Below are 27,377 nucleotides of genomic sequence, written 5' to 3'. Positions count from 1 at the left end.
TAAAATATATACAAGATACATACAAAATGGTATGCTCTAAGGCATACTATTAATAAGTATCAAAATGCAAGGAATGTCCTTAGAAACATCATCTCCCCTGTTTCTTATTTCCTGCCAGATTATCCCTTTCTCACCTGCATTAGCCTTCATCCTGAAATGGACATGTTCCTTGAAGAACTCTAGTTTCTCTGGTGTTTAACTACCCTGTACTCTGTAGCCATTGAATTTCCCACCTTGGGTCTTTATTACTATCTCCAAAACCACACATCAAGGACACTACTCTCAAGATTTCTAGAATGGTTTCAGCCTCTATCCACTTGGGCTTACACACTCAGAAGACTCATAGACTCTCATGGTATTGAGGATAGGCCTCCAGCCCAACAGAACACAATCCGGTCCATTTTCATTTTCCATCAGCCTTTTTCCAGAAGATCTGATGGCCTGCTTTAGTCATAGAACCACAATTATGAGTGGAGGACTTTTGAAGGAACCATTATTGATAAGGACCACATGGGACCCCTGAGACGTCAACTGGCACACCATTTGTGTGAAATCAATAATTATAGACCAGCCTCGAATACTTCAATCACATGCACCTCCCTAGGCAACAGCCCCGCTGACTGGTCCAATCCTGTCTTTCAAGACTCACAGGACCCAATGGATATTGAAGCCCGTGAAGCTATAGCAAGTGTTGTCCCCTCCTCATCTGAAGAAAAAGAGCCCTGGTACCATGGCTTTTATGGTGATATTGACTCTGACAGCTCAGATTACAGGAACTATAACCTGTTTAGATATCCATAAAACTATATGTGCCCATGAACTTTATCACTGTTGACTTGTCCCTACTTTAAGTGTGTCGGTGTGTATTAATTAAAGTGTGTTGCCTTATTCAAAGTTTATAATCAGCTTTCTTTTTGAAAGCTTATCTGTATAATTATTCTTGTTTGTTGTGTTCTTAAGGTCTCTCCGCTATATAAGAGAGCCTCTTCTAGTTGTAACTCGAGAACCATCTTAGAGAAATAAAAATCCTGCGCGTTTCTCTCTATGACTTTCTAAATTTCTCTCTTCTCTTCTGAAACTCTAAGAATGTATGCTATTTCTTGTAACTCAGTTGCACGTATGCTCTGCACTTACCTCATATGAGGATTTTGTGCACCAGAAATATATCTGTTTTGATCCTGTACGCTACGTTCCACATACTGTATGTTGTATATGAGTACAAAAATGCCCCAACCAGAAAGTACCAAAGGTGGGAAGAGGCATTAGGCATGAGTATAAGTATACAGTATATAGTATAAGGCTCCCGGACCCTGTATTGGTATCAGAGCCTGATTTACGTTAAATAGTATATTCTTCGTAGAATGGTAAGAAGAGAACCTCCATACACCATGAGTTGCCAAACACCTACTCCTTCTACAGAAACTATTCTACAAACACCAACTCCTTCAGATATAGTTAGTATTTCTTCTTCTTTATCTTTCTCCTTACCTCTTCGCAGAACCCTTTCTTCCAGAATAGATAATCTTGTTGAAATATCTACTCTTCCAGAAGATGCTCAAATAGGAGAATCCCTCCTACCTCTTCTCAGCCCTTATAATATTTATAGATGATCTAACACTCTCACTAGAGGTATTAGGTCTATCCTGAACTCCAGAAGATCTCTGCCCAAAGAATAAGTCTAAGCATCTCGCATGGACCAGTGCAATCTACATGCCACATCCTCAGAACAATATGTAACTTTGGAGATCCCTCCTCCACTTGTACCTAAATGGAAAAATGAAGGATTCTTTCACCTATATTTTGGAGCAGTAAGGTTAATTCTAACCTTACATGGAAGACAAGGACTTCCCATCACTGCCCGAGTATCTCTACTTGACACCCGCTTCTTACAATATGAGCATGCTGTCATTAGCACTTGTCTTACAACACTTCATGTTGGAAGCGTAGTTCTTACCTTTTTTCCTAACTACAATATGTCCTTGAAAGATCCAAATCTTTGTGCTGCCTTGAAAGTACAAGTACAAATCACTGGTGCAGAACAAGTAACCTCCTTTATGATGGCTACCCCATTCCATTGTCCAAACCTATGGAATAATGCTCTCTGAAAAGAAGAGTTATTTAGCTCGGACTGAAATTGAGTTTTTGGATATGCATTTCAAAAATGGGAAATACCAGCCAGGTCCACACACAGCTGTTGAGCTCCTCAAGTTTCCTGACAAGAATCTAACTCACAAACAGTTACAACAGTTTCTGGGTATAATCAATTATATCCGTCGGTTCTTGCCATATGTCTCAGTTCACACTAGTCAACTTTCAAAGATGCTTAAAAAGAATGCCCCACCATAGGGCCAGAACAAACAACAGCTATCAAAGCACTTAAAACAGAGGCACAAAACCCTCCACCTCTCCATATCCTTGATAATGGAGACAGAATCCTACAGACAGATGCCAGTGACACTCACTGGGGTGCCATTCTGATGATAGAATCCTATAGACAGATGCCAGTGACACTCACTGGGGTGCCATTCTGATTGAATCACATGATGGTCTCAAAAACATCTGTGGTTATGCTAGTGGACAATTCAAGCCTGCTGAACAACACTACCATTCAGTCTATAAAGAAATCCTTGCAGTCAAATATGGAATCAAAAAATTTGAGCTCCATCTTATTGGCCACCATTTCACTGTCATGATGGACAGCTCTTCATTCCTAAGAATATTAAACTTCAAGAACAAGGTACTTCCTGAACCATAACTTTTATGCCTGAAAGACTAGTTTTCTAAGTATAAATTCAAGGTTCAGCACATTAAAGGGAAAAATAATCTCATCCAACTGATGGGACTGTCCAGATCACATTTCAACTAGCCAGACATTCTACAAGTTCTCTGCCTATTTTTCAGTCAATGATGATCACTCCACTCCCTAAAGAAGAAAAATGGTATCCTATCAGAGCAGTCACTGCAGATAGTCATTATGTCTATCCCATAAGGATCAACGGCCACTGCCCCTGGGATCTCCTAGGATCAGGATTATGTGATAACGATTGTGATTGTGATGAAGTTTATTGGGAGAATGAATATGGATGTCCACTGTCTAACAAAAACTGGAGAAAATTAACCAAGACAAAGAAGACATCCTGCCGGTCTACATCTTGCCATTCATCTCATTACAAAGATGACCTAGATGACAAACCCTGAGTAGGAATCCATAAGGAGATAATACAGAAGAAGCCTTTACCCATTTATGAGTTGGCCTTAGAAATTCTAAGGAAAGAAGGACATCCTCCTCCTTCTCCTATAAAGTGCTCACCTTCTATACCAGCTCCTGCCTTACCAATGGTTTCTCCCTGTATGATGATCTCACCATCCTCTTATGAAACTGACTTTCCACCTCTCTTTCAATAGACAGACAAAACCTTTGGTGTCTCCCTTAGACCCTTTGTTCAACCCACTAAGATCACTCCTGAAGGACACCCTAGTCCTTTAACTCAAGCTGAAGAAGTTCTTAATTGGCACACAAAAAATGCCACCGCTCAAAACCATCCTACACTCCACCCTAATTTATATTGATGACATTCTTCTCTTTTCAAAAGACATCCACAGCCATAAACAATTGCTGGCCCAATTTCATTCCATTGTCCAAACCCATGGAATAATGAAATCAAAGGAATAAGAATGGTTTGTTGATGGGTTTCTTGTTGTGTTTGGGCTTGTTGGGCCAAATGGAGGCTAAAGTATGGGCTTTCATCAGAACTTGAGTCTGAGTCCGAAGTGAAGACTTTTGTGTCAAGGCTTTCCAATGCAAAGACTGTTTCATCATTAAGCTCTTCTTATTCGGAGAAAAGGGATTCAATATCATGATTATCTTCATCAAATGGACAGAGTTATTGAATATGCTGAATGAGCTTAACAGTCTTGTTTGGGTTTTTTGGACAATTTTTTGCATAGTAGCCCTTGTTGCCGCATATGTAACAACGATCAGATTTAGCAGAAAGTTTCCTACGAGTTCTTCTTTTGAAATAACTGAGCTTCTGTTTATGTTTCCTTTGAAAAGATGACTTGGGGGAATGCTACTATTTTTTATAGAATTTTTTGTGATGTTTTTTCTTCTTCGACTTGCATTCACAATTCCTGTCTTTGCACTTGATTGACAGGTGAGATTTTTTGGCAGACATATTTGAGTGTTTTGCTATTATTAATAATGTCTCTGAACATCTTCTTCTGCTGGTCAGACATTTTCTCTAAACAAGCCAGCATGAGTTGGTGGATTTCTCCAATAGAGATTGTATTGAAATCTCTTCTGGTAGTTGTGATGGAACGGTGGAGTTTTGGTTGCAATTGCTCTAGAAGAGAAGCAATGTAAGTGTGACATAAGTTAACATCATTGAAGCCATTGAGCAAATAATAGCGCTACACCATTCTCTGATAGTGTCTTTCTATATCTGTTCTTTTGAGGGAGCAACAGCGCATGTCAAAGAACTCTTGTCTGAGTTGTTTATTGTAGAGGGAAGCATCTCCAAGAAACTCATTAAAAATGGCATTTACAGCAGCAAGAGGAGTAAGATGGTAGAACTGTAGAAGGTGATATTCTCCTATAGAGGAGAACTAATCTTGCAAAGTGCCAACAGTTCTTGATACAAACTCTCGAAGGACAGCATGAGAATCAACATCGGTATGAAGAACTTGGGTGTCAATCTAAGCTTTGAATTCTACAATCCAGACACGCCATTGGGAAGGCGGCACATCATCCAAAGTGAACCAGGGTCCTGCAGCAGGTCTGGAAGATTGTTGCAAGTTAGGCAGTGCAAATGACAATTCTTCTACATCATCATTTGGTACTTCAACATGAGGAGTACTAGCAGTAGGTTCTGCTAGTAGAGGAGGTCCTGTGGCACCAGTAGCACCAGTTTCAGAGGAAGTGGGGGCAGTAGGATCTGCCATAAGCAAACCAGTGAAGTCTGTCAATTGTTCTGTTTCATCAGAATCAGAAGTCATTCGCATCAGAATTATCTGAAGATGATTATTCTGCAGGCACAATAGGTAATTGGGTTGGTGGAGCAGGAGTGTGCTGAGAAAGCATATGTTGTGGTGGAGGTGGTGGAACAGAGCTCATAGGAGCTTTGCCTTTTGCTGGATCTCTGGGTAGAGATTCATCAGAAGATGAGTTAGTTGGATCTGGGTGAAAAGGTCATGGCTGAGATGTAGGAGGAACCAGTTTGGACAGGAAAGGAGAGGGAAAGTATGTAGATGGCGGTGGTTCTGTATAAATAGGTGCAAAAGGAGAATAAGCCGGGGCAGGAGTGGCTATGAATGGATTTTGGTTTTTTGCGAAGGCAAATGGGCTGTAGGTTGGAGGTTATTGATGTTCTGATGGTCAATGCATATCAGCTTCTATCTAGGCATTCTGCTTTTTTAGCCTTATGATTTCTGCTTCCTTTTGATTGAAGTCAGGTCCGAACCTTCTTTGTTGGATCATAGTATGGAGATCCTTATCAAGATGATAGATCTTTGACTGGAGATCCTTATACTTGTTTTCAAAGTACATTGAGAAAGAATCAACCTTTTTTTGAATAGTATGTGAGTGAGACAAAACTCAATCAATCTTAGAGTCAAGCCTTTGGAGTGTCTGGTTTTGAGCAGTGGCATTTTTTGTGTGCTAATTAAGAACTTCTTCAGCTTGAGTTAAAGGACTGGGGTGTCCTTCAGGAGTGATCTTAGTGGGTTGAACAAAGGGTCTAAGGGAGACACCAAAGGTTTTGTCTGTCTATTGAGAGAGAGGTGGAAAGTCCATTTCATAAGAGGATAGTGAGATCATCATACAGGGAGAAACCATTGGTAAGGCAGGAGGCGGTATAGAAGGTGAGCACTTTATAGGAGAAAGAAGAGGATGTCCTTCTTTCCTTAGAATTTCTAAGGCCAACTCATAAATGGGTAAAGGCTTCTTCTGTATTGTCTGCTTATGGATTCCTACCTAGGATTTGTCATCTGGGTCATCTTTGTAATGAGATGAATAGCAAGATGTAGATCGGCATGATGTCTTCTTTGTCTTAGTTAATTTTCTCCAGTTTTTGTTAGACAGTGGATGTTCATATTCATTCTCCTAATAATCTTCATCACAATCACAATCGTTATCACATAATTCTGATCCTGGGAGATCCCAGGGTCAGTGGCCGTTGATTCTCATGGGATAGACATAATAACTATCTGCAGTGACTACTCTGATTGGATACTATTTTTTTTCTTTAGGAAGTGGAGTGATCATCATTGACTGAAAAATAGGCAGAGAACTTGTAGAATGTCTGGCTGGTTGAAATGTGGTCTCGACAGTCCCATCAGGTTATCTTCAAAAAGACGATTCTGTAAGCTGAATATGTTGAGAAGTAGTGTGGATCTTCTCATAGTTTGTAAGCCAAGCTTTTAGAATGAGTTGTTCCAATTCTGATCTGGGAATCTGTCGTGGAATCTGAACTATTGTAGGGGTTTGTTCAGTATCTGCAAGGATAAGCAAGGCGTCTGAAGAGACTGAGGCCTGAGCAAGATCAATTGCATGATCTTACAGTCTGTATATGATCTGGTGGTGGAGGATAGCCATCATAGAGGAGGTTACTTGTTCTGCCCCAGTGATTTGTACTTGTACTTTAAAGGTAGTACAAAGATTTGGATCTCTCAAAGACATATTGTAGTTGGGAAAAAAGGTAAGAACTACGCTTCCAGCATGAAGTGTTGTAAGACAAGTACCAATGACACCCGCTTATTTTTATAAATTAAAATTAATAGAATTTAATTCCATTGAATTTTATATTTGAAATTTTATAATTAATAAAATTTCAATTCTTTTCATAGTTAACTATTTAATGATGTATTTATAAATACAAATAAATGAAATAATAAGTATTTTTATTTTATTTGTTAATTGTTGTAACTAATGAAATTTGAATACATTTGGTTATTTCAAAATTTATTTCAAACGTATGAATTTTATTGTAAAATCATTTAAATTAAATTCTTTAAATGAGATTGAATAGAATTTTTGAATAAAAATTATCGCAGTGTGTCAAAGGATTCAAGCTCCTAATTCCTGCATATTCTACCTGGAGTACTGTTTCTGCATGTGAATTTTAATAAAGGGATCCGTGGAATTCAAGCAATGCGTATAAGAATGGAAAAGCATTAATCTACGATGATTGTAGCATCACACATAAACTTCAGTTTCGCAGGTATTCAAGATCTTTCGATGCTTCCAAGGTTAAGATTCTCTTCCAAGACTTGATTGGAAAAACCATCTTCAGAATGATTTCCAGAGCTTCTTAAAATTCTCAGTTTTAAGTTTTGACCGCCAGCTGATGTTAAAATGCACATAAAAATTCTATTTTATAGATACCTCCAAATCCTGAAGCTCATGGCTTGCATCTATCTATTAACTCCATCATGGATGAACATAAGGCAAAGAGTAGGCTGAGGAGGACAAGAATCAATAGGAGATTTGGCAAACCAGCGGTCTGATGAGAATGAAGAAGAAGAGTGTTATAATAGTTGTAATTTTGATTATTAGACAGCTGATGAATTGTATCATACAATGCTAATAAACCTCATCATCTTCTTCTTATTAGGATTCATATTTCAATAATTATGATTTTTCTAATATCAAACTGATTAAATTGAACTATATGAGTTTTTTTTATTATTTAATTTTAAATTTTTCATTACTATTACTCTCTACATCATTTTAAATCTTTTTTTTTTACCATCAATTTATTACATTTATATGAATTTTAAAAAATATATTGCATAATTTACTAATCAAATTGATAAAAATTATTTGAGGTTATATCTGGGTTGGTGTACGTGTCAGTGTCACGCTTGTGGACGAAGCTAATTGCCGCAGTGTTCCCTACGAATACCATTTTTCTTGGATGGTTCTTTATTGCTAAGTCAATTTTTTATTTTTTTTTACCCCCTTCAATCATCGCCTATCTTCTCTCTCATTGAACTTTCTTTCTCTTGATTTGCGAATATTAAAATGTTTATCCCTTAGGTTTAATTTAATATTATTAAAATTCTCTTTTAAAATTAAGAAATTTTAAATTTGAATCCAAATTAAAAGTAAATTTTGATCTTTCCTTTTTTTTTTTCTGGCTGTTTACTTTTTGCAAGAACATGATAAAAGTAGAGTTGAGATTTCAAATTCAACTACTCTGGAAACCAAAAAGCTCAGGAATTTATGGCTAGTAAAAATGGGGCTTAGGCTCTGACGCTGTCACTTGCATTGGACTCCAACAACGTCCACTTTATTTGATTTTTCCATAAGAAAAAGAAAAAAAAAATTCAAAAAAAAAAGAAAAAAAGGTTTAACATCGCTTGTTTGTACTGACCAATTTGAAAAAGAATTAGTACAGCAGAAGCAAATTCATTACGAATTGAAAATTTTGTTTATGTTAGGGAAACAATTTTCACACCAAAAAGATTAAGAAAGCCCACTTGTTAATATACATAATATGGAGAAAAAAAAAAAGATTCATTTAATCACATCCCTAGATCATTTGAAGGCATCTGGTCAAGGTCCAAATTCCTTTTGTTCCAAGGTTGTGAAATTATGCAGCAACAGCCAGAATGAATTATTTGAAAACATGTGTCTAACTTCATGGTGATAATCATTAACTACCATGACTGTAATTGACTGACTAATTTGTCCCTTTTGGTAATATAAATCAGAAGATAAAGGAAGTGAAGGGGTTCCCTAGCTGTAGCTGTCCCACCATCACAACGCAATCAACTACTCCATCATGCAATATTTGACCAGCCAGCCCCAATCTTTTGCCTGTATTTAGATGGGTTAGATTTTCTTAACCCCTGGAATGTTTTATGTGGGACTGGGATCCTTTTGATTTAATGCTCATGGGACCTTATCTTTTCTTGATGGGTGGTTATCACTGTATTACCAAATCAGGGCAGGGAGGGTAGGTCACAGAGAATGTCTTGGCTCTGATAATTTTCAAGATTTGGAATTTAATCCCAGGACAATATAAATGCCAATGGAGATCCAATCATAATAGTGATATAACGAGGCATGATAGCCTACATGGGTCCCTTTGTAAAGTCACATGCATTGCTGCAATCCCATTTTAGGGTTTGGATAGAACTAGAATTATTCTCATAGAAATTTATGCAAGGAATAGATGCAATACAAGTCCTTGCAACGAAGCTAAAAGGATTCTGATTCCCAAGTCAAATGCTTTAGACTTTCATGCTCTTTAAACGTTTTTCATAAGCAAGATTTTTATAATTTTCGATTTCATTAAAGGAGTTTTTTTGATAGCTCATTTTGACTTTCATATAGACCTAAACTTGTCAAAAGAAATTGATTTCACAACAAGAAGGGATCAGATTCAATTACACTCATTCAAATTTATTGTTATTTCTACTCCAGTCTTATATGCCTAATGCACACTGCAAGAGACATCTCAACCATCATCAAACTAAATGCTAACCTTTGCAATGCGACAAAAATTTATCATACACAACAGTCGATCAGAATTCAGAAAGAAAATTACAACACTTAGGCCACCACCAAGTTGGGAAATTTCCGAAACTGTTCCAGCATTGATTCATGGAAAATGAAAAAGTTCTTCAAATTTAAAGCCCCAATTCTACATTTTTCTTTGATAGGTGTTTAGCTTCAAGCTCTCTGGCCTAATTGCTGAGAAGGCTTTGAAAAGCCAACTCCCCAGAGTAAAAGAAAAGAAAGATGGAGGAAAGGAAAAAAAGAAAAATATGTACAGAAGCCATTCATAATTAAGTTTAGACGAATTGAACATTAAGAGGCTTGAAATCACTACATGAGGATTATGTGTTTGCAGATTGTGATGGTATCCTTGGGTGGTTATGTTCACCTTCATAAGTAACAATAAGCATAGATGGGTCTTCCAAGCACCTCTCAACATGCTTCCTTGCAGGGCAACCTCTCATGCTACTACATTTATAATACCCCCTGCATGAGTTTGAAAAGGACAATCAATCCAAACAAGTTCCCCAAAAAGTAAGCATTAGAGCCATGCAATTCCTAAAATACAGACTGTTAAACTGCAGCTACAAACATTAGTAAACAACCAGTCACTAGAATATGTCCTCAGTTGTAAAAAGAGAGCAAATCAAATTCACCTTCCATGTTCTCACTGACCTTAAATCACGACCATAATTGAAAAACTAAGTTCCACCAAACTCCTATTCCTGCCTACTCAATCACCAGGCATTATTACAAGGCTCTTGATCTAATGAGTAAAAACCGAGCCTTTGGTTAGTTTTATCCCAATGAAAGCAAGTTCACATCATATGCCATTGCTGAAAGGTAATAACTAGAAGAAAAGTTTTAGCACAGCTGCTCATAAGTCAGTTGCGTTATTTGTACTTCCTAAATATTGTTGGCTGCCAGGCTAACAAGAGGTGAAATGACAATAAGCTTCCTCATTCAGCTAATTCAGTACTTCCTAGAAAAGAAGGAACTGAGGGTAAAAAGAAGGAAGGGGCCCATGGACGAACAATTATGGTACCACTGTAACCATTCTATCAGGAATTAATAGATTTAGATCCTACATGCACATAAAAAAATATAATAAACACAAGGAAATCAGCAAAGAATTTCAGCAAATTAACAGATGCATATGTTTATTTACTGAGAAAACTTTAAAGAACTCCTTCCAATGTAACCACATGTTAAAATGCAAACAGAGAACACACCTAGGATGAGGAGAACCCTTGATTGGCTTCTGCCCATACTTCCTCCATGAATAATCATCAGGAGGGATATCAGCAAGCTTGTTACTAATAGCAGGTACCTTGATTGACCTCTTTATCCTATGTTTCCTGCAATAAAGCACAACATTTTCAGCTAAAATGTGTTAAAAAAAATTAAAAAATAAAATAAAATAAAATCTTCATAAAAGTAAAGATGCAATAATAATAATAATTACCTCTTCTTTGAGCAGTGGCATCTTCCACTGCTTCCACATTTTACACTACCATCTTCTCCCCTTCCAGAACACTTTCTCTTGTGTTGCTGTGAACTTTGATCTGAGGCCCGAGGTGCCCCAATCAAATGAAATGCACTTCCTTCTAAATTAGCAACACTGCCATCTATACTTAAGGAAGATATGAAAGATCTAGTAGATGACATTGTAGGTGTACAGCTAGAGTTATCAAAGTTCAGGTTAATCCCACTATTGCTCTTTCTAAACATCATCTCAGCTTGCTGCTTCATTTGCTGCTGCTGTTGGAGCTGTAAACGTTTCTGTTGCTGAAGGAAGTGATAATGAGTTGACGGTGTTTGTTGGGAAAGGTGGAGAGGGTTTTTCCCATTTGAACTCAGCTCCAAAGATGGGGTCCCAAAACAAAGGGAATTCTTAGCATTTGAACCCAATTCCTGAATTGGGTGGCTATCAAGGTAACTACCAGATTGGAGAAATTGAAAATTCTTGGATGGAAGATCCATCCTATGATGCGGGTTATCTAAAAGGATGCTTTGGCATAAAGGGGTCGGTAATTTCTTGAGCTTCCTAACTCTTGCATGACCTAAACCAGAATTTAGAAGAGAAATAACTTTCTTGAACTTAAACACAGCCTCTCCAGTTTCCACCATTAAATTCCTATACTGGACCTGATCTTGAGGTTGAGACAACAACCCCAGAACTCTATGGCAGCTCTCCACAGCAGCCCTGTTAGCTTCTTCAACCTCCTCCATAATAATCCAACTCTCTCAAAAATATTTTGATCACCCAAAAGGGCCAAAAGCCAAAGTACCCGGACAACAACAGAGCATAAAAACTCCAAAAATCTAAAAAACCTAGTTTAGTAATAGATCTTCAGGACAAAAACACAAAGCCCACAGAGTCATTTTTGGGAAAAGCAGATACCATAAAAGAATTGCCTTTCAATCAAAATCCGAAGAAATTAATTCAGCTTGTGAAAGGCTTTAGTTTGTGGAGAAGAAAAACTGAACCCAGAAGATCAAATTAAGCATAGGGGCTATATCATTAGAAAAAAATGATAGGAACTGGAGTAAAAAGAGCACCAAATGAACAGACCTCGGTAGACTTTGTTGAGATGTGAAGCCCTAGTTTGTTCCACCACGAGTCGGAGATTGAAAGGTGTGAAATGGAAGACTTTGCTTTGCCTTGGCCTTAGAATTCACACAACCCATATTCCATAAGAATACAAAGCTCTCTTCTTTAATATTATTTATTCATTTATTTTCCCCTTTTCTTCTCAAGAGAAGAGAGAGAGAGAGAGAGAGACAGAGGCATTTCATTAATAAGAAGAAGTTCCACAAGAGGAGCTGAAAAAATGAAACTGCCGTCTCTGTCACAGATTTGAGAGTGGGTCCCACTCAAAGACCTTGGTTATTCGCTTTTTCTTCTATTCAGTCCTTTTTTTTAATATATATTTCCCTTAAAATTATCATTTCTCAAATTCAGTTTTACAGCTTTGTTTTTGTCTCCGCCTTCCACCGTTGATTTTCACTCTCCATAATATTTTTTAAAACAAAATATTAAAAAAAAAATTATTATCAATTAATATTTTTTGAATATTTTTAAAAATTCTATAATTTTTATTATTAAATAAGTATATTTTCAAAAAATAAAATTAAACAACAAGACATACAAGATTTATACATAATTTTTCCTTTTTTACTTCCTTTAAACACCTCAATGCAAAAAATTTTAAAAAAATACTATAAAAACAAAAAACATACACACAAACACCTCTTCATTAATTTATAATTCCCATTCAAGAATAGCTATGTGTCATTTAATTACCATTTTCTCATTGATTAACTTAAGCCCATATCAAATTATAGAGAATTAACAAAACTTAAATATTTAATTTGCTGTATTAAAAATTTAGCAACTTTAATTATAGGTGATACAGTTAATATATCTAAATTATTAACTTATATATCTACTGAATTCATGTGTCTTGCAGATTCAGATATACGGACGACGAGTAAAGAAAGGAAAAGAGTGGAAATAGCAAAAGACTAATATGACTTTGATCAAGGTTAAGAGCAAAGCCCAACACGAGAAACAATGGCATGTTTTTACTTTGGTTTCAAGTTTTTTTTTTTTTTTTTTTTTTATTACTCGGTGTCTGTCTGACTGTCTGCCGGGGCGGGGCTAATCAAATGTCCGTCTGTTGTGGGCCCCATCTCTCCCGTCTCTGTGCTCTAGCATCCTATCTTTAGCGCTTGTGGAAAAAATTTAGATCCAACTGGATCGCGCCACGTTTAACACTCGCTCCTGGTTCTCTGACACGTAGCGGACTGTGAAGGTGTTACTTTTGACTGCGAAGCTCCTGCTTCCTGCTATCCTGCGCCGGGGGTACACGGATTGGGGCGTCGCTGTCTGACATGGCGTGGAATGGAGCCCAATTCGGGGCCACCACCGTTGACTTCATAGCTCTCTCTATTTTATAAATTCCTAATGTAATAGAAAATTTTTCTAAAGTTTTTTCATATTATTATTATTATCCTTAATAGTTAAATAGTAAACCACTCTAAAATTGAGTTTTTTTTATAAATTTTAATAATTATCACTTAATTTATACAATTATAATATTATAATATTTTAATTTTAAAATATAATATAAAATTCTCTTAATTTTTAAATTTTATACAATAAAATATTTTTAATTTCTAATCGTTGATTTTTCAGTTAGAAACTAATCTGAATAGATTTAGCATAACGCTTAGTCAATATTGTTCTTTCCTTTCTTATAGAAAATATAAAATTATTATCTCTGTATATAAAAATTTATTTTCTCTATAAAGAATAGAAGAATTTAATTTACACATGACTTGAGAGATAGAAGAAAAATAATGATTAAGCGTTACATTAAAATTATTCAAGTCAATATTTAACTGAAAAATCAATTATTAAAGGCAGAAAAAATTTTATTATGTAAATTTTAAAAATTAAGAAAATTTTATATTATATTTTTAAATTAAAAAATTATAATATTATAACTATATAAATTCAATCGTATTGATTACTTTATTAGAATAATTATTTTTGTTTATTCTTTAGTAAAAGGTTGTTGTGGAAATAAAATGTTGAGGTAGCATGGTAAAATCATTGACCTAATTAATGACCCCCATAGTATCAATGTCCAAATTAATTGCCATCATGGGTGTACCCCTTTTGGACTATGGACTCACGCACGCTAGCCCAACTTACAATTATTGCTTCTTAATTATACAGCTTTCCATTCTAATTCACAGTCATATAATAATTAATATCTGGATAATTTTAAATTGTTGACAAAACAATTGTGATTGGTAATGGTAAAAAAATTCAAATATCAACATAAACGTTTTAATAATTTTCAATGTACTATTGACTTCTTGTTGACAATTCAATTATTGCTATAAATTAATTAACATTAAATTAATAAAATGAAGAATGGCTGCTCTTGATAGTGTTGGAAAAAAGCAAAGCTATAGCCTAGATATAAGATAAGTCAATATGGTATAAAATTTTCAACATTCATGAATTGAAACTTTGCAACTCTGGTTGGGGAAAAAAAGGACAACTTGTCAACAAAATTCAAAACAAATATTTTCCAAATGTGAGTTTCACGCTTTGAAATTTAATGATAGCGATGAGCTTAACGATGCAATATTTATATATTTTAATATGAATTATCAATTAGGAAATTCTGAAGTAAAAGATATAAGCTTAATTGCAACTAATTATGTGTGAAAACATTTTAAGTTCAAATATTTACTGTATGATAAATATTTTTTTTCCACAAAAAATAGAAAAAAAAGGGGGGTTTTGCTCTATTAACAGGAGGCAATGGCAAGGAATGAAGACAGAAACTTCCAGCATGAATCTTGTTCTATTCTATGTACTAAACGGAATATTGAGTCTTCAAATACACGACACTATACAAGGTGTTCCAAATTTCATGTTACCTTATGATATTAACGTCTACATTTAAAAGGAGCAAAAGATAGAAAGAGAAGGAATCAAAGCATATATATGTGTATATATATATATATATATATATATATATAAAATCATGGGCAATAAAAGTGGCAAAAACAGAATTATTCCGTTGTTTGGATCTCATGACTTTTTTTTATATAAAAAAAAAAAACTCCAACGTTAGAAAATGGGAGCCGTGTAATTTTTGGGTAAGAAGTGAAAGGCATGTATAACTTTATTCAAAAAAGCAAAGCTATGAAAGCACTAAATCTTTTATTAAATTTGCTTGCACTTAGGTAATGCACCTTTTAACCTTTATAATGATTTTTGCCCTTTTTAGAGCCCTAGATCATGGTGAATTATTGGCAATTTTTCTTGCCACTCTATTATTACTATAGGGCTAGGTGCCATAAATGTTCTTTCTCCTAAAGTCCTAACTCTATTTATTCCAATCAAGCAAATGGGCATTTCATCTGTTTATGGATTAGAAAGGACCAATTAGAGCATGCCAAGCAAAGCACCCATTTTACCAATTTTTACATTATGGTCTAGGAATCCCATGAGCCTTTCTTTGTTTCTTTCTTTTGAAACATTCCACCTCAAAGAATTAAGAAAGAGAGAGAAAAAAAAAAAAATGAAAGACTGATCTGACTAGATGAGTGTCTTTGTGGGAATAAAATCTTTAAATAGCAAAATACCATTATATTAGAAGAGTGTTGGATACTTACTTTGATTGGTGTCATGCTGGGTTGCTGCTATTCCTCCTTTCCAACAATTCATACCCTGTTAATAAAAAGAAACAAATCACTTTGTCCTGCCTCTTTACCCACTTTAAAGCATTCTGTCTATCTGTTCCTGCAAATGTAAGGTATTTTCATTTCATTTCATTTCATTTCATTTATACCTGCAAAAGGACTACACAATTTCACACGCTTCAGCTCCACGGCACATGGTTTAAAAACCTCATGCATCTTTTTAACGGGCTACAGACTAAAGCAGAATTAAAGTAAAGATAAGTGCATTGGGATCTGAGGAGGAATGAGGTACGGCAATTTATTGGAGTTTGGATTAGACCTGCCCAATGTCAAGTTCCGGTCATTGGCTGAGACAAGCCTGAATTGAATTGTTGGATCCTAATTCTTAACTGTATCGATTTTCGGCAGTTATCACTCGATTTCGATTATCAGTTCATATAATTGATTGAAATAATTTTTTTTGTTCTCTTTTAATAAATTAATGGGTCAAATGACATTGAATTATTAGATCACATTGTTGATTTTGATTTGATTCTATTCAAAGAGAACAAGCCTAAAATCGATCCCTTGAGGTAGTTTCAGTCCAATTCGCATTGAGGCCATTTTAGGCTCAAACCAATCCTAGCCAGCTTAAAGTTTTGTAAACGAGTTTTCTCCCTTTTATTTGGACTCTGGCCACACCCATTAAATTGGAACTGGAATCCTTTTAATTCTTTTTGTTTCATAAATCCCCATTGTTATGTGTGTGATGAACTCGACCTTAGTCTTCTGACTATTCATTAACTCAGGACAAACAACACATGAGCGTCGTATTAACGATGGAGCTCACTCACACAGCCACACTTATGCACAAGCATAATTCAACCACAGATATGACAATATAGATACATGCATGGGCATAAAAGTTGGTTGAGGACCTCTTAATTCAAATGCATGTCACCAAATGTATACAGCATTTTGAATCTATAATAAATTAGACAATTCATGAACCATGAATTACAAATGTCCAAATATCGGAGCCCTAACCTGTAGACAACGAGAAGTATCATGTAGAGGATGCAGCTAATGCATGTTACCTGCGTCCTAGCGTCCTAATGAGAGACACCTACATATGTCTATGCAACCATCGCAAGGAAGGTTGCTAATAACATTCATAAATCAAGTTCCTTTTAACATTTGGCATATTGAAATGATCTAATGTTTAAAAGCCATGCTTAAGCTTCCCTTTCCAAACCACAGTTTCTAAAAAAGGCAACTGTTATTCTGATCATATCCAGCACCTAAAGTTAGTGAACAATGACAAGCTTACCCCTAGGAACTGCCATCATTGAGATTTGAGGAGAATCCATGGAATGAATGAAATCCAACTTTTTCCTAGTGTTAAAAGATGCTGATCTCGGGGAAGCAAATAGCAACCTCTCTCAAACCAAGCAAATAATGAACTGTAAAAGAAGAGAAATAATGCACCACAACTCAAAACTAGACTGCGTCGAAAAAAAAAAAAATTGTGCTTCAGATAGAATCATTGCCACATAAATGGGATTAAGAAAAGAGCAGAACATCCCACATTTTTTTCAATGGTAATGCCTAAAAATGGCATTAATATGGACCCTCCACATAAGCATTCCAAAAATTCATTTAATTCATCCACAAGTCAAGTAAGACATTCAAATCCTCTTTGTCTTAAAGCCAACAAGTTATTGTTTCCTTCCTCTTCCTTTCTTCCCTGACTGTGCTTCTGTCTGTTCTTTCCCTGTAACTTCTGACACATCAGCTGTATCACGTGAAAGAAAATAAGAAAGCTAGCTACAACAGCTTAGACATCAAGATCCAATAATTTTTTTAAACTTCCTCTGAAGAGTAATTCAACTACAGTAAACACAAATGCAACTTATTATAAAATTGACCATACCATCAGGGCCCCGAGACATCAAAGTGAAAAAAATATTATTCAGCTTCTCCATCTTCTTAGCATCCTGTGCCTGGTCCGTCTTGAACTTCAGACACTGGCAAAAGGAAAAACAGTCCATAGCATGAGTAAAGGCACTACTGAAGAAGTTTAAAAAAAAAAAAAAAGAAAAAAAAAGGGGAATTCAGCAAAACTTTCTCCCAGTTTCCTCTTCTTCAGGTTGGTGCTACGGTAGGGATAGCACAATGTGCACAAGGGGAGAAATTAAACATGTTTCAAATGTTGGCACTAATGTTTGCCACCCAGCATCATTCACAGAAATTAAATGTTTATGAAGCTGTGAAAATATAGACTGAGGTGCTGCTCTATGATGCACGGAAACTTCAAGGGGTGGCGTTTCCCCGTGTCGAAAACGTTTCCGACACGGAAACGGCGAGACACGGCTGGGAGGCGTTTTGGGGCCATTTCCGCAATTTTCAGAAGCCAGAAACGCGTTTCTTGAGTTGGAAACACATTTCTTAAAAAAAAAAAAAGTTTAACACAGACTGAGTCAACCTGGGAATCGCGAAGAAGAAGAAGAAGAGGGACTTACCTGGCAATCATGCAGTGACGAATCCATTAGCTTTTCTTTTACATGTTCTGCCTCTTACTGGTTTTTATATTGGGTTTTGAATCTTAAATTGTTAATCAATGGTTGGATTTTGTGGGTTTTTGATGCAAATATTTTCTGGTGGACTCCGATCTGGTTTCCCGATCATGCGAAGGATAAATAAAGGGTGAAGGTACATAATACATGCCATTCCACTGTATGATTGTGAGGCTTTTGTTAAAAATAGCAACTTTAATAATATCTATATATTAAGCATATTTGTTTATGACTATAAAAGTTTGGATTTCATAATTTTTTATTATATTTAAGATAAATAAAAAATATTACAAAAGAAAATTCATTTAAAGTAGATTGAATTCAATTCATAAATGAATTAATAATTCATATTGAGTAGTATTAAAATATTTTTATTTTTATTAACAATAAAAATTGTAAAAGTAAATGAACAAACAGAAGCATATGACAAAATCAAATATATTAAATTATTTATTTTTAAAAATTTAAAGGTCGAAGTATTAATATGAAGGGGAAAAAATTATATATATATATATATACCCTCATATTTTTTATATTTACACGTTTCCATTTCCTATATTTTCGAAAATGTCGCCGTTTCGGCGTTTCCCCATGTCCGTGTTTCCGTGTCCATGCTACATAGGTGTTGCTTGATAACCTGATTAAGCACTAAAATAAAATTTTTAATACCTCTTTTTTTGCATCAGTTAATAACATTTTCTTTTATCACCACTTAATTTTTAAAACCACCTAACACAATAAAGTAAAACACTACTTAATAATGAAGTATCATCATCACTGTCACTATATTGTTATCAACCATTACCGGTTTACAACAATGATCACCATCTTCAGGACCATCAACAGCACTGCACCTCACAACTATGATCACAAACTATGAAGCACAGAAACATGACCCAAGCAAGGTTTCTGCGTTTCCAAAAACCGTTTCGGGAACGAGGGGAAAGAGATTCAAAATGTTTCAGGCCCATTGCCATAGGAAATGTGTTTCTCTTGTCAAAAAAAAAAAATCACAAAAGTTGGAAAAAAAAAAAAAAGGAGATTAGTCTCTCGTCTCTTGCCTCCCTTTCTCCATTCATGCTTTTCCTTCTCCTTTCTTTGCATGGCAAGCTTCTCCAGGTATTGATCTTCCAATTGACATGAATGAGAGGTATTTCTATGGTGGAAATTAGAAACATAAGAGAGAAGAAAAGAAGGGATTGGAGAATAGAGCGAGAAGGGAGGCTTGGCAGGAATTGGAGAGAACAAAAAAATGGACATGGGGTCTAATTCTAATAATTTCGTTAGATTGATGATATGGGACGGGAACTGGGGAAGTGCATGAGGGAAACAACTGGCTAACATGCATACCCAAAGATTGAAACCCAAAATGACAAACCTAGAAAATGTCTTCTTCCTTAGTGATATCATATATTACTTATATTTGCCTATATGATTAAGATTTTTTTCAATGTCATCTCGAATAAATGTTTATTTATTTCTGGTGATATTTAATTAATAAAAAAATTTTAAACAATACAAAGAATTAAAATTATAAATATTTTTATATTTTTGTGTTTCCCCCCATGTTTTCGTTTCCTATACTTTTAGAAAATGTTACTTCCTTGTGTCTGTTTCTATTTTCTACATTTCTGTGCTACATAAATCCCAACTATCAACATCGATATGGCTGTTTGATCACCGTCTCCATTATCTTAACGATGTTATTTATTTGTTTAGAAATTAAGTTATTGTATTTGAATAACATAATAAATTCAGAACTGATAGTCTAGTTATAAAATCTCAGCATTTAAATTTAAGTACTGATAATTCAGTTGCAATTCATCTCTGAAGTTATTACTAAATTATTGAGATCTCTAATTTTTAGCACTTAATTATCAGCTTTATCAAACATTATTATGACCTAAACTTAAATAAAATAGAAATAAATGCTTTAGCACTTTGCCACTCTAGCTAGAGCAACAACAATCAGGTTAAAAGGAAATTTGTAAATAGCAGTTATAACTGGTCCATATATTCTACCAAATAACCTATGCAATCCCCCTCCCCCAGTAAAGTTAATAATTCCAAAATTGTAGACAAAATTCTAAGGGAAAAAGCCTACTGCAACCAGTACAACTAAGGAAACCAACGAACTATTGGATGGTTTTAAATGGTCAAACCAACACCCCACACCCACCTTTTTCTTTTTTTTTTTTGGCAGAAGACAATTCTAAATACACCAACTACACAGCACATCAAAATAGTAAACTAGGAAAGCAAACTTTTCAACCAACTTGCATGATTATTCTTAAAATCTAGAAATTAGAAATATTTAATGCACCAGTGTGGGATGCTTCGTGCATTGGATCAGTGGTCACCCCTTATCATTTTTGGAAGGGTTAGGGGGTCCAAAAATGTAAAAAATAACCACACTTGCCTCTTCCAGAAGAAATTAATGACTTCAAAAAACTTAAGAATGTTCACAATTGCTCATGAGATTTCCTCTACCTGCTAAAAAGGGGATTCAGCCCCCTTAAATGCAATTGCATTCGACTTGTAAGAATAGAAAAATTTGCAGCTTCTGTCACCTCCCTACTTTTGTCAATAGAAACAGCCCTCTTAGCAATTCTCCTCTAGAACCAAATGCCTTGACTTCCCACCTAGAATGTCTCCTTTCCTCCCTCCCCCAAAACAAAGCAATGATACTGTGAACTTATGGTATTGACATATAATTATAATGGAAATTGAGCATCCCTATGGATTCAAACACAGCAACCTCATAATTTGATGAACTCGCATTTTGTCTACTCAATCAAGCAGTAAATGGCATGCCGCAAGCCCGCAACTAATATATATGTGTGTGTGTGTGTGTGTGTGTGTGAGTGTGTGCAATTGCCACAGCCCAAACAGTCAGGTTTCATGACATTACCCCAATTCATTAAAACAATTCCATTATATATTATACTCATTTCCACAGAATTGTAATTCTAAATCATATCCATTCCAAACAAACACGCTAACTATACTTCAAATGCACAGCATTCATCACATGATAACACAAATTTTATATAAACAAAGCAATTTAGCTAAATATATAATCTAAGCATAGTTTCAATCACACGTTTATTAAAACAAACAAACAGAAACAAGGAATAAAATAATACCGATACCTCTTTGTCATCAGTGACCTTGAGAACCAGCTTGCCGTCGCAGTGTCGATACTTCATAACATACCGCGTCTACATTCCCAATTCGATACACAAAATAAAGATTATGAAAATTAGTAATAGAATAATGTTTCGCCTAATGATTTTAGTTTCTAGAGAAAAGGAAACAGAGACATAAAAACAAGCTACAATTAAATTGAAAATCAGATCTTTGGATTCACAATGATTGGGACTTCTAAAAAAGTAAGATAGTCGCCGTTCCTAGGGTACATTTTCAATGTTTCTAAATCATATGATAAAAGTTTTCTATTGCAGTGCTCTTTTTTCTTCAATTTTCTCCGTAGCCAAACAGAAGCGACGTATTAAAGGTAGAGAGCACGTGACTTACTGAATCAGGGTCCGCGCGAAACAACTGTGCCGATCGCTCAACGAACTCGTCCCACGAAGTTATGTAAACCATTTCAGTCGCAAATATAGCAGAATAAATATAGAAAAGAATTGGGGATTTCAGGAATCTGAAGGGCCGTCGATGCTCGATCAGAGATTTTGATTTGTTTTCTATCGGAGATTTTAGCCTCTTTAGGCTCTGTTTGCATGAGGCGAGGAAGGTAATTAACAGAATGATACGAGAGTTAAAATAAAAAATAAAAATTGTATATTCTCAATGTTTGTTTGAAAAGGGTGACTAAATGATAAATTTTAATTATAAAAAAATTAAAATTAGAAGAATAAAAATGTAAGACTTATTTTATTTATTTTTATTTTTTATTAATTCATTCTTTTTAAACAGGTTGCATAAGTTACTTGTCTACTCTTGTCTTTATTTACCTTCCTCCAAACAGAACCTTACGTGTGGGTAAGAGTTCTCGCTATTGACAAAAAGAATTGGAGGGTCGGTTTGCTGACCAATTGAAAATTTCCAGGTACCCATAGAGGCAGAATGGGACCCATTCTGGCCATGCTTCACTAACCAATGTCAACGTCCTTAAAGGACCGTTAACCGTGACGTTTTGGGAAATCTAAAAACGGCAATACGTTTCAGAATGCGTTCAATCTTGGGTAGTTGTAGTTTACAAGAAATTGAAAGATTTCCACCCTCGTGTAACCATAATTCAAAAATCATTCAACATCAACTTTAATTTTGGCTTGATCTTTCTTCTTCAAGAAAGTCAAAAAAGCCTACCAATTTGGTTATCAAATGGACTACTATAATTTATTGCCCGTACCATTACTCAGAGCAGCACGATCACTAAGCTGCGGAAGAAGAAGAAGAAGAAGAAGAAGAAGAAGAAGAAGAAGAAGGCCTAAAATGGCTGACCTTGACCCAGCAAAGGCAGAGAAAGATAAACCTACGAAGGAGCAGCACGATGAAGAAGAACAGACAACAAGAATAGCAATTGCAGATTCAGCAGCCGAACATGAAGGCAAAGGCACGTGGAAGCACGCAGCTTTTCACGTTGCCACAACCATCGCTACCCCTGCTGCTTATGCTCCTTTACCTTTTGCTCTTGCTTCTCTCGGTTGGCCTCTCGGTAAATTCCTATAGATATTTGATTTTCATTTATTTATTTATTTTGTTTTCAAGATGGAATTAGAGCCATCAATCTCTGTGGAGTTCAGGGGTGAGTAGTTTGGTGGGTGCAACACTGGCTACCTGGTATTCCAGTCTACTGATTGCGTCTTTGTGGAGATGGAATGGAAAGAAGCAGATTACATACAGGCATCTTGCAGGGAGCATCTTTGGTTTGCCTCTTTCATCTTTCGTGAATTTCTGTTTACACAGAATAACACTACCTAATTTCTCGTATTAAATTTTAAAATTCCCCCAAATCCCCCGGCCCGCCCGCCGCCCGCGCCCCCCCCCCCCCCCCTTCCCCAAGCACACGCACACGCACGCGCACGCGCACACGCACATAGTGCTCTTGATTAATTTCATAAACAACACCCTGCTGCCTGTAATTCTTGGCTTCGCGACCTTCATATCTTCGTGAATATAATTTCCAAATGCTCTGCTTTTGTGAATGGGATCTTGATTTTATTTGCTTGACTGTTGTTTTCTAATTCTTGAAGGATTCTGGGGTTGCTGCTCTGTTGCATTTTTTCAGCAGGTGGCTTCTTTAGGCAATAACATTGCCATCCAAATTGCTGCTGGAAGTAGTCTTAAGGTTAGGTACCAAAATTCAATTCAATGATGGGACCAGTGCAGTGGTCTGCACCGTTTCTTTCTTTTTCACTTTCCTTTTGTGTATTCCATTGCTTTGCAGGCAGTGTACAAATACTATCACAAGGAAGGCACACTAACTCTGCAGCACTTCATTATTTTCTTTGGAGCATTTGAACTTTTTCTTTCTCAGCTCCCTAATATCCACTCATTGAGATGGGTAAATGCATTGTGCACGTTAAGCACAATTGGCTTTGCTGGTACTACCATTGGTGTGACAATATACAATGGTAAGCCTGGAAATCATCTGATATTTGCTTGTTTATTCTTTCTGTCCAATTTGTCTCAATGTCTTCCATCGAGCTCGTAATGACAACAACATCAATTTCATGGTTTTCATATACTTTTAGGAAGAAAGATTGATAGAAATTTAGTCAGTTACAGTTTGCAAGGGAGCTCCTCTCTCAAGACATTTAAAGCCTTCAATGCTCTGGGGGCAATCGCCTTTTCATTTGGGGATGCAATGCTTCCAGAAATACAGGTTTGTATTTTTTTCATGACAACTTGAATATTACTTTCTCATTCTTTCATTCAACCAACAACCCCCACACCCCAACCCCCCTCCTTCCCCCCTCCCCCCCCAACAAAACCCCGTTCTTTTCCCAAAATATTACGTATCAATCTGTTGATGCTCAACCAAGGCAAGTGTAAACAAAGTAGTGGATGCTTGGAATGGTAGCTACAACATTTCAGGACTCCTACTTTTACAAGAATTTTTGTATGATGATTTAAATTCTCACCAGAATACTGTAAGGGAGCCTGCAAAAACGAACATGTATAAAGGTGTATCAGCAGCATATGTAGTTATTATCTTGACTTACTGGCAACTGGCATTCTGTGGATATTGGGCATTTGGATCAGAAGTCCAGCCTTACATTGTAGCATCTCTAACCATCCCAGAATGGACAATTGTTATGGCAAATCTCTTTGCTGTTATTCAGATATCTGGATGCTATCAGGTAATCTCATTAAATTTTTTACGAATTTAGTGTTAAATTTTGCATAACGTTTAACTAGTCGTTGCATGAACACTTAAGTTTTGAATGGAGATCGTATAGAATGTTCAAGAGTGTACCATTAGTGATCAGACAGCTTCTCATGTAACCATTAGACAGACAACCATCAGTCGTGCATAAGTAGAATAACAATCCTTTCAGTTTCTTCATTCAGATATACTGCAGACCTACATATGCCTACTTCGAGGACAAGATACTGTGGAGCAAAACTGCTAACCACGTCACTGTCAAATATTGCCTAATTCGTCTTGTTTTTACCTCCATTTACATTGTGCTAATCACTCTTACTGCTGGAGCAATGCCTTTTTTTGGTGACTTTGTGTCTATATGTGGGGCCATTGGGTTCACTCCACTGGATTTCGTCCTCCCTGCTACTATGTATCTGAAATCTGGAAGAATGCCCAAAAACACTAATTTTCAAGTTCCAATGCAGCTTCTTAATTTTGCAATAGCTACTTGGTTCTCATTTGTGGCAGTACTGGGTTGCATTGGTGCTGTGAGGTTTATTGTTGAAGATATCAGGACGTACAAGTTTTTTCATGATATGTAAGAAATTTAAGTTGTTGTATTCAGATTACTATATTGCCATGTCTTCAACGTTGCAATGGAGCCTGAGGAATGAACATAGAGCTATTTACATAGTTACCAATACCATGGTGAAACCACGGATTTGCCAGCTTTACCTTTGCATTGCAGTTTTTGGTTAACAATAGGACTATACAGTATACTCAGATTACAAAGAGGAATTACTGTGTGCTCAGAGCACATGTCCCTTTTTATATAAAGTATTGGTCTCACTCCCTATTAACAAGGAAAATGTGAAAATATGTATATAAGGAGCACTAAAATTTAGTGCTCCCTATATATTATATAATTAACAGATCAAAAAACCAGAATCAAAAAGACTTAGTAGTGAAAAAATAATGAATTTTTTATTTTACTTTTATTTTAGTAATTATTATTTTAAATATTAAAACAATTTGTTTATCTTTTAATTTTTAGCTTAATTAGATAATTAGATTTTGATGGCATTTTCAGAATTTTATGTTGATATAGATTTATAATGAAAAAATCTTAATTTTTTAACTTTAGAAATATTTCTATTTTATTTAAAATAAATTGATTTTCAATAATAATTAAAATAAAATAAAATAATTATATCTTATTTTTATTTTAATCTTTTTTTCACTTTATTTTTTATCTATAAGCTTAAATTTTCTAAAAAGTGACTATTAATAGAATAAAATCTATAAATTTTGATAATCAAAAAATATATTTTAATTTTAATGGATATAAATATCAAGGATCGCTCACTTTAATAATTTTGTCATGTGACATTTTTTTTTTTAAATTTAACTTGACAAAATGCTAATTAATATTAATTTCACAAAATATTAGTACTAATTTATTTCCACATCAATTAGTATGATCATTACTACCATTTTGCTAATTATGACATTAACTTGTTCATAAATTATTACCAGAAGTAGTATCCTTTAAAGCATTTAATTGAAAATTGCACATTGAACATTGATCATCCGTCAAGGAAGTTTGAAAAAAATGTGCCAATACTGATGACGTTAATGTGAGGTTATATTTCTCTCATTCTTCCTCTGGTGAGCTATTTGAAGGGCATTTGGTGAATACTCCCCGTTGGTTACTTTTTTATTTTTATTTTTGCATTTTTTTATATATTTATTTTATATTTCTACCGATAATCTTCATATTTGTATTTATACTATTTATTATCTCTTTTGATATTTACCATTTTTATAAGAATTTCTTATTTTTTCTATTGCAATTCAAATATCCTGTCAGTCATTCAAATCAAAATCATTATGATCATTGCTTTGTATTTTATATAATTTATTTATCCTAATTTTTTTATAAAATTATAATTATATTATATCTCTATTTATGAAAGATTTATCTTTTATTTTTTTTTTTAAAATTGCAAGCTTATATTAATTATTGAATGTGGCTTAACATAAATTTCAAATAATTATTTCAAAATATTATTTAAAATCTCTCTCTACATATAAATATATAAGGTTTAATAATAAAAGTATAAGTTCTTTTGTATTTATTCGAAGTTTTTAAGTTTGGCAGTATTATCAAAATTGTTAAAAAAAAAATTGTTCAATTGATTTTCAACTTCATTTTCTTAATAATTCACAATCACTTTGAATGATCTGATTCACTACTATTGTTAATACATTTCAAATTCCATTTAATATTCATAATTTATTAAAATCTTTAATCATTTAATTAAATTGAATAATTTTATTTATTTATTTATTTATTTTTATCATTATCAAATTTCATTATATTTATAAATATAAAATAAAATTTTAAAAGTTTTAATGATAATGATAGAATTGGATATTCATAAATGACCGTAGATAAAATCGACGATGTAATTATTAAAAATTTGAAAAAAATTTCAATTTCTTACTGTGGTCCTCACTGCCATGAATTTTCAATAAAATATGAAAAAAAATTCATGAATTGATACAATTTTTTAATATTCCTATTTCAATATTTTTCAATCACTTTTCGTATTTGATAATATTAGCGATTGTAATAGCTGTTAGCTATTTTAGTAGCAGTCAGTCATTAGTTATTGACTATTAATGATTAACTATTTATATAGCTGTTAAATGTAAAAATAAAAATAATTTAATAAAAATAACTGTTGAATTA

General features: G+C 34.7%; 3 protein-coding genes across 4 annotated transcripts; 1 reads left to right on the top strand and 2 right to left on the bottom strand.

The window, feature by feature from the left end:
* Nucleotides 1-9,572: 9,572 nt before the first annotated feature.
* Nucleotides 9,573-12,298, bottom strand: LOC110659119 (probable WRKY transcription factor 21). The gene is made up of 3 exons (XM_021816980.2): nt 10,968-12,298; nt 10,735-10,860; nt 9,573-9,988 (listed from the first exon to the last, which is right to left on the bottom strand). Exons 1-3 carry the CDS (start codon nt 11,732-11,734, stop codon nt 9,844-9,846), a joined length of 1,038 nt encoding a protein of 345 aa, XP_021672672.2. The 5' UTR covers nt 11,735-12,298; the 3' UTR covers nt 9,573-9,843.
* A 4,946-nt stretch (nt 12,299-17,244) lies between these two features.
* Nucleotides 17,245-22,114, bottom strand: LOC110659118 (signal recognition particle 9 kDa protein). 2 transcript variants are annotated; one of them, XM_021816979.2, is made up of 4 exons: nt 21,826-22,114; nt 21,441-21,509; nt 17,646-17,739; nt 17,245-17,486 (listed from the first exon to the last, which is right to left on the bottom strand). In XM_021816979.2, the coding sequence occupies exons 1-4, from the start codon at nt 21,895-21,897 to the stop codon at nt 17,431-17,433; spliced, it is 291 nt and encodes a 96-aa protein (XP_021672671.2). In that variant the 5' UTR covers nt 21,898-22,114; the 3' UTR covers nt 17,245-17,430. The 2 variants fall into 2 exon arrangements, with proteins under 2 accessions (XP_021672671.2, XP_021672670.2); XM_021816978.2 differs by having other exon boundaries at nt 17,245-17,507; nt 21,826-22,110.
* Nucleotides 22,115-22,472: 358 nt separating this feature from the next.
* Nucleotides 22,473-25,356, top strand: LOC110659117 (GABA transporter 1). Its single transcript, XM_058152764.1, has 7 exons — nt 22,473-22,969; nt 23,058-23,180; nt 23,508-23,602; nt 23,702-23,888; nt 24,009-24,139; nt 24,402-24,617; nt 24,829-25,356. Exons 1-7 carry the CDS (start codon nt 22,636-22,638, stop codon nt 25,222-25,224), a joined length of 1,482 nt encoding a protein of 493 aa, XP_058008747.1. The 5' UTR covers nt 22,473-22,635; the 3' UTR covers nt 25,225-25,356.
* Nucleotides 25,357-27,377: the final 2,021 nt, after the last annotated feature.

The sequence above is a fragment of the Hevea brasiliensis genome, chromosome 9, assembly GCF_030052815.1.
Source record: "Hevea brasiliensis isolate MT/VB/25A 57/8 chromosome 9, ASM3005281v1, whole genome shotgun sequence".
Classification (NCBI taxonomy): Eukaryota; Viridiplantae; Streptophyta; class Magnoliopsida; order Malpighiales; family Euphorbiaceae; genus Hevea; species Hevea brasiliensis.
Note: the sequence above shows the minus strand (reverse complement) of the source record. Positions and strands in the feature narration are given on the sequence as shown.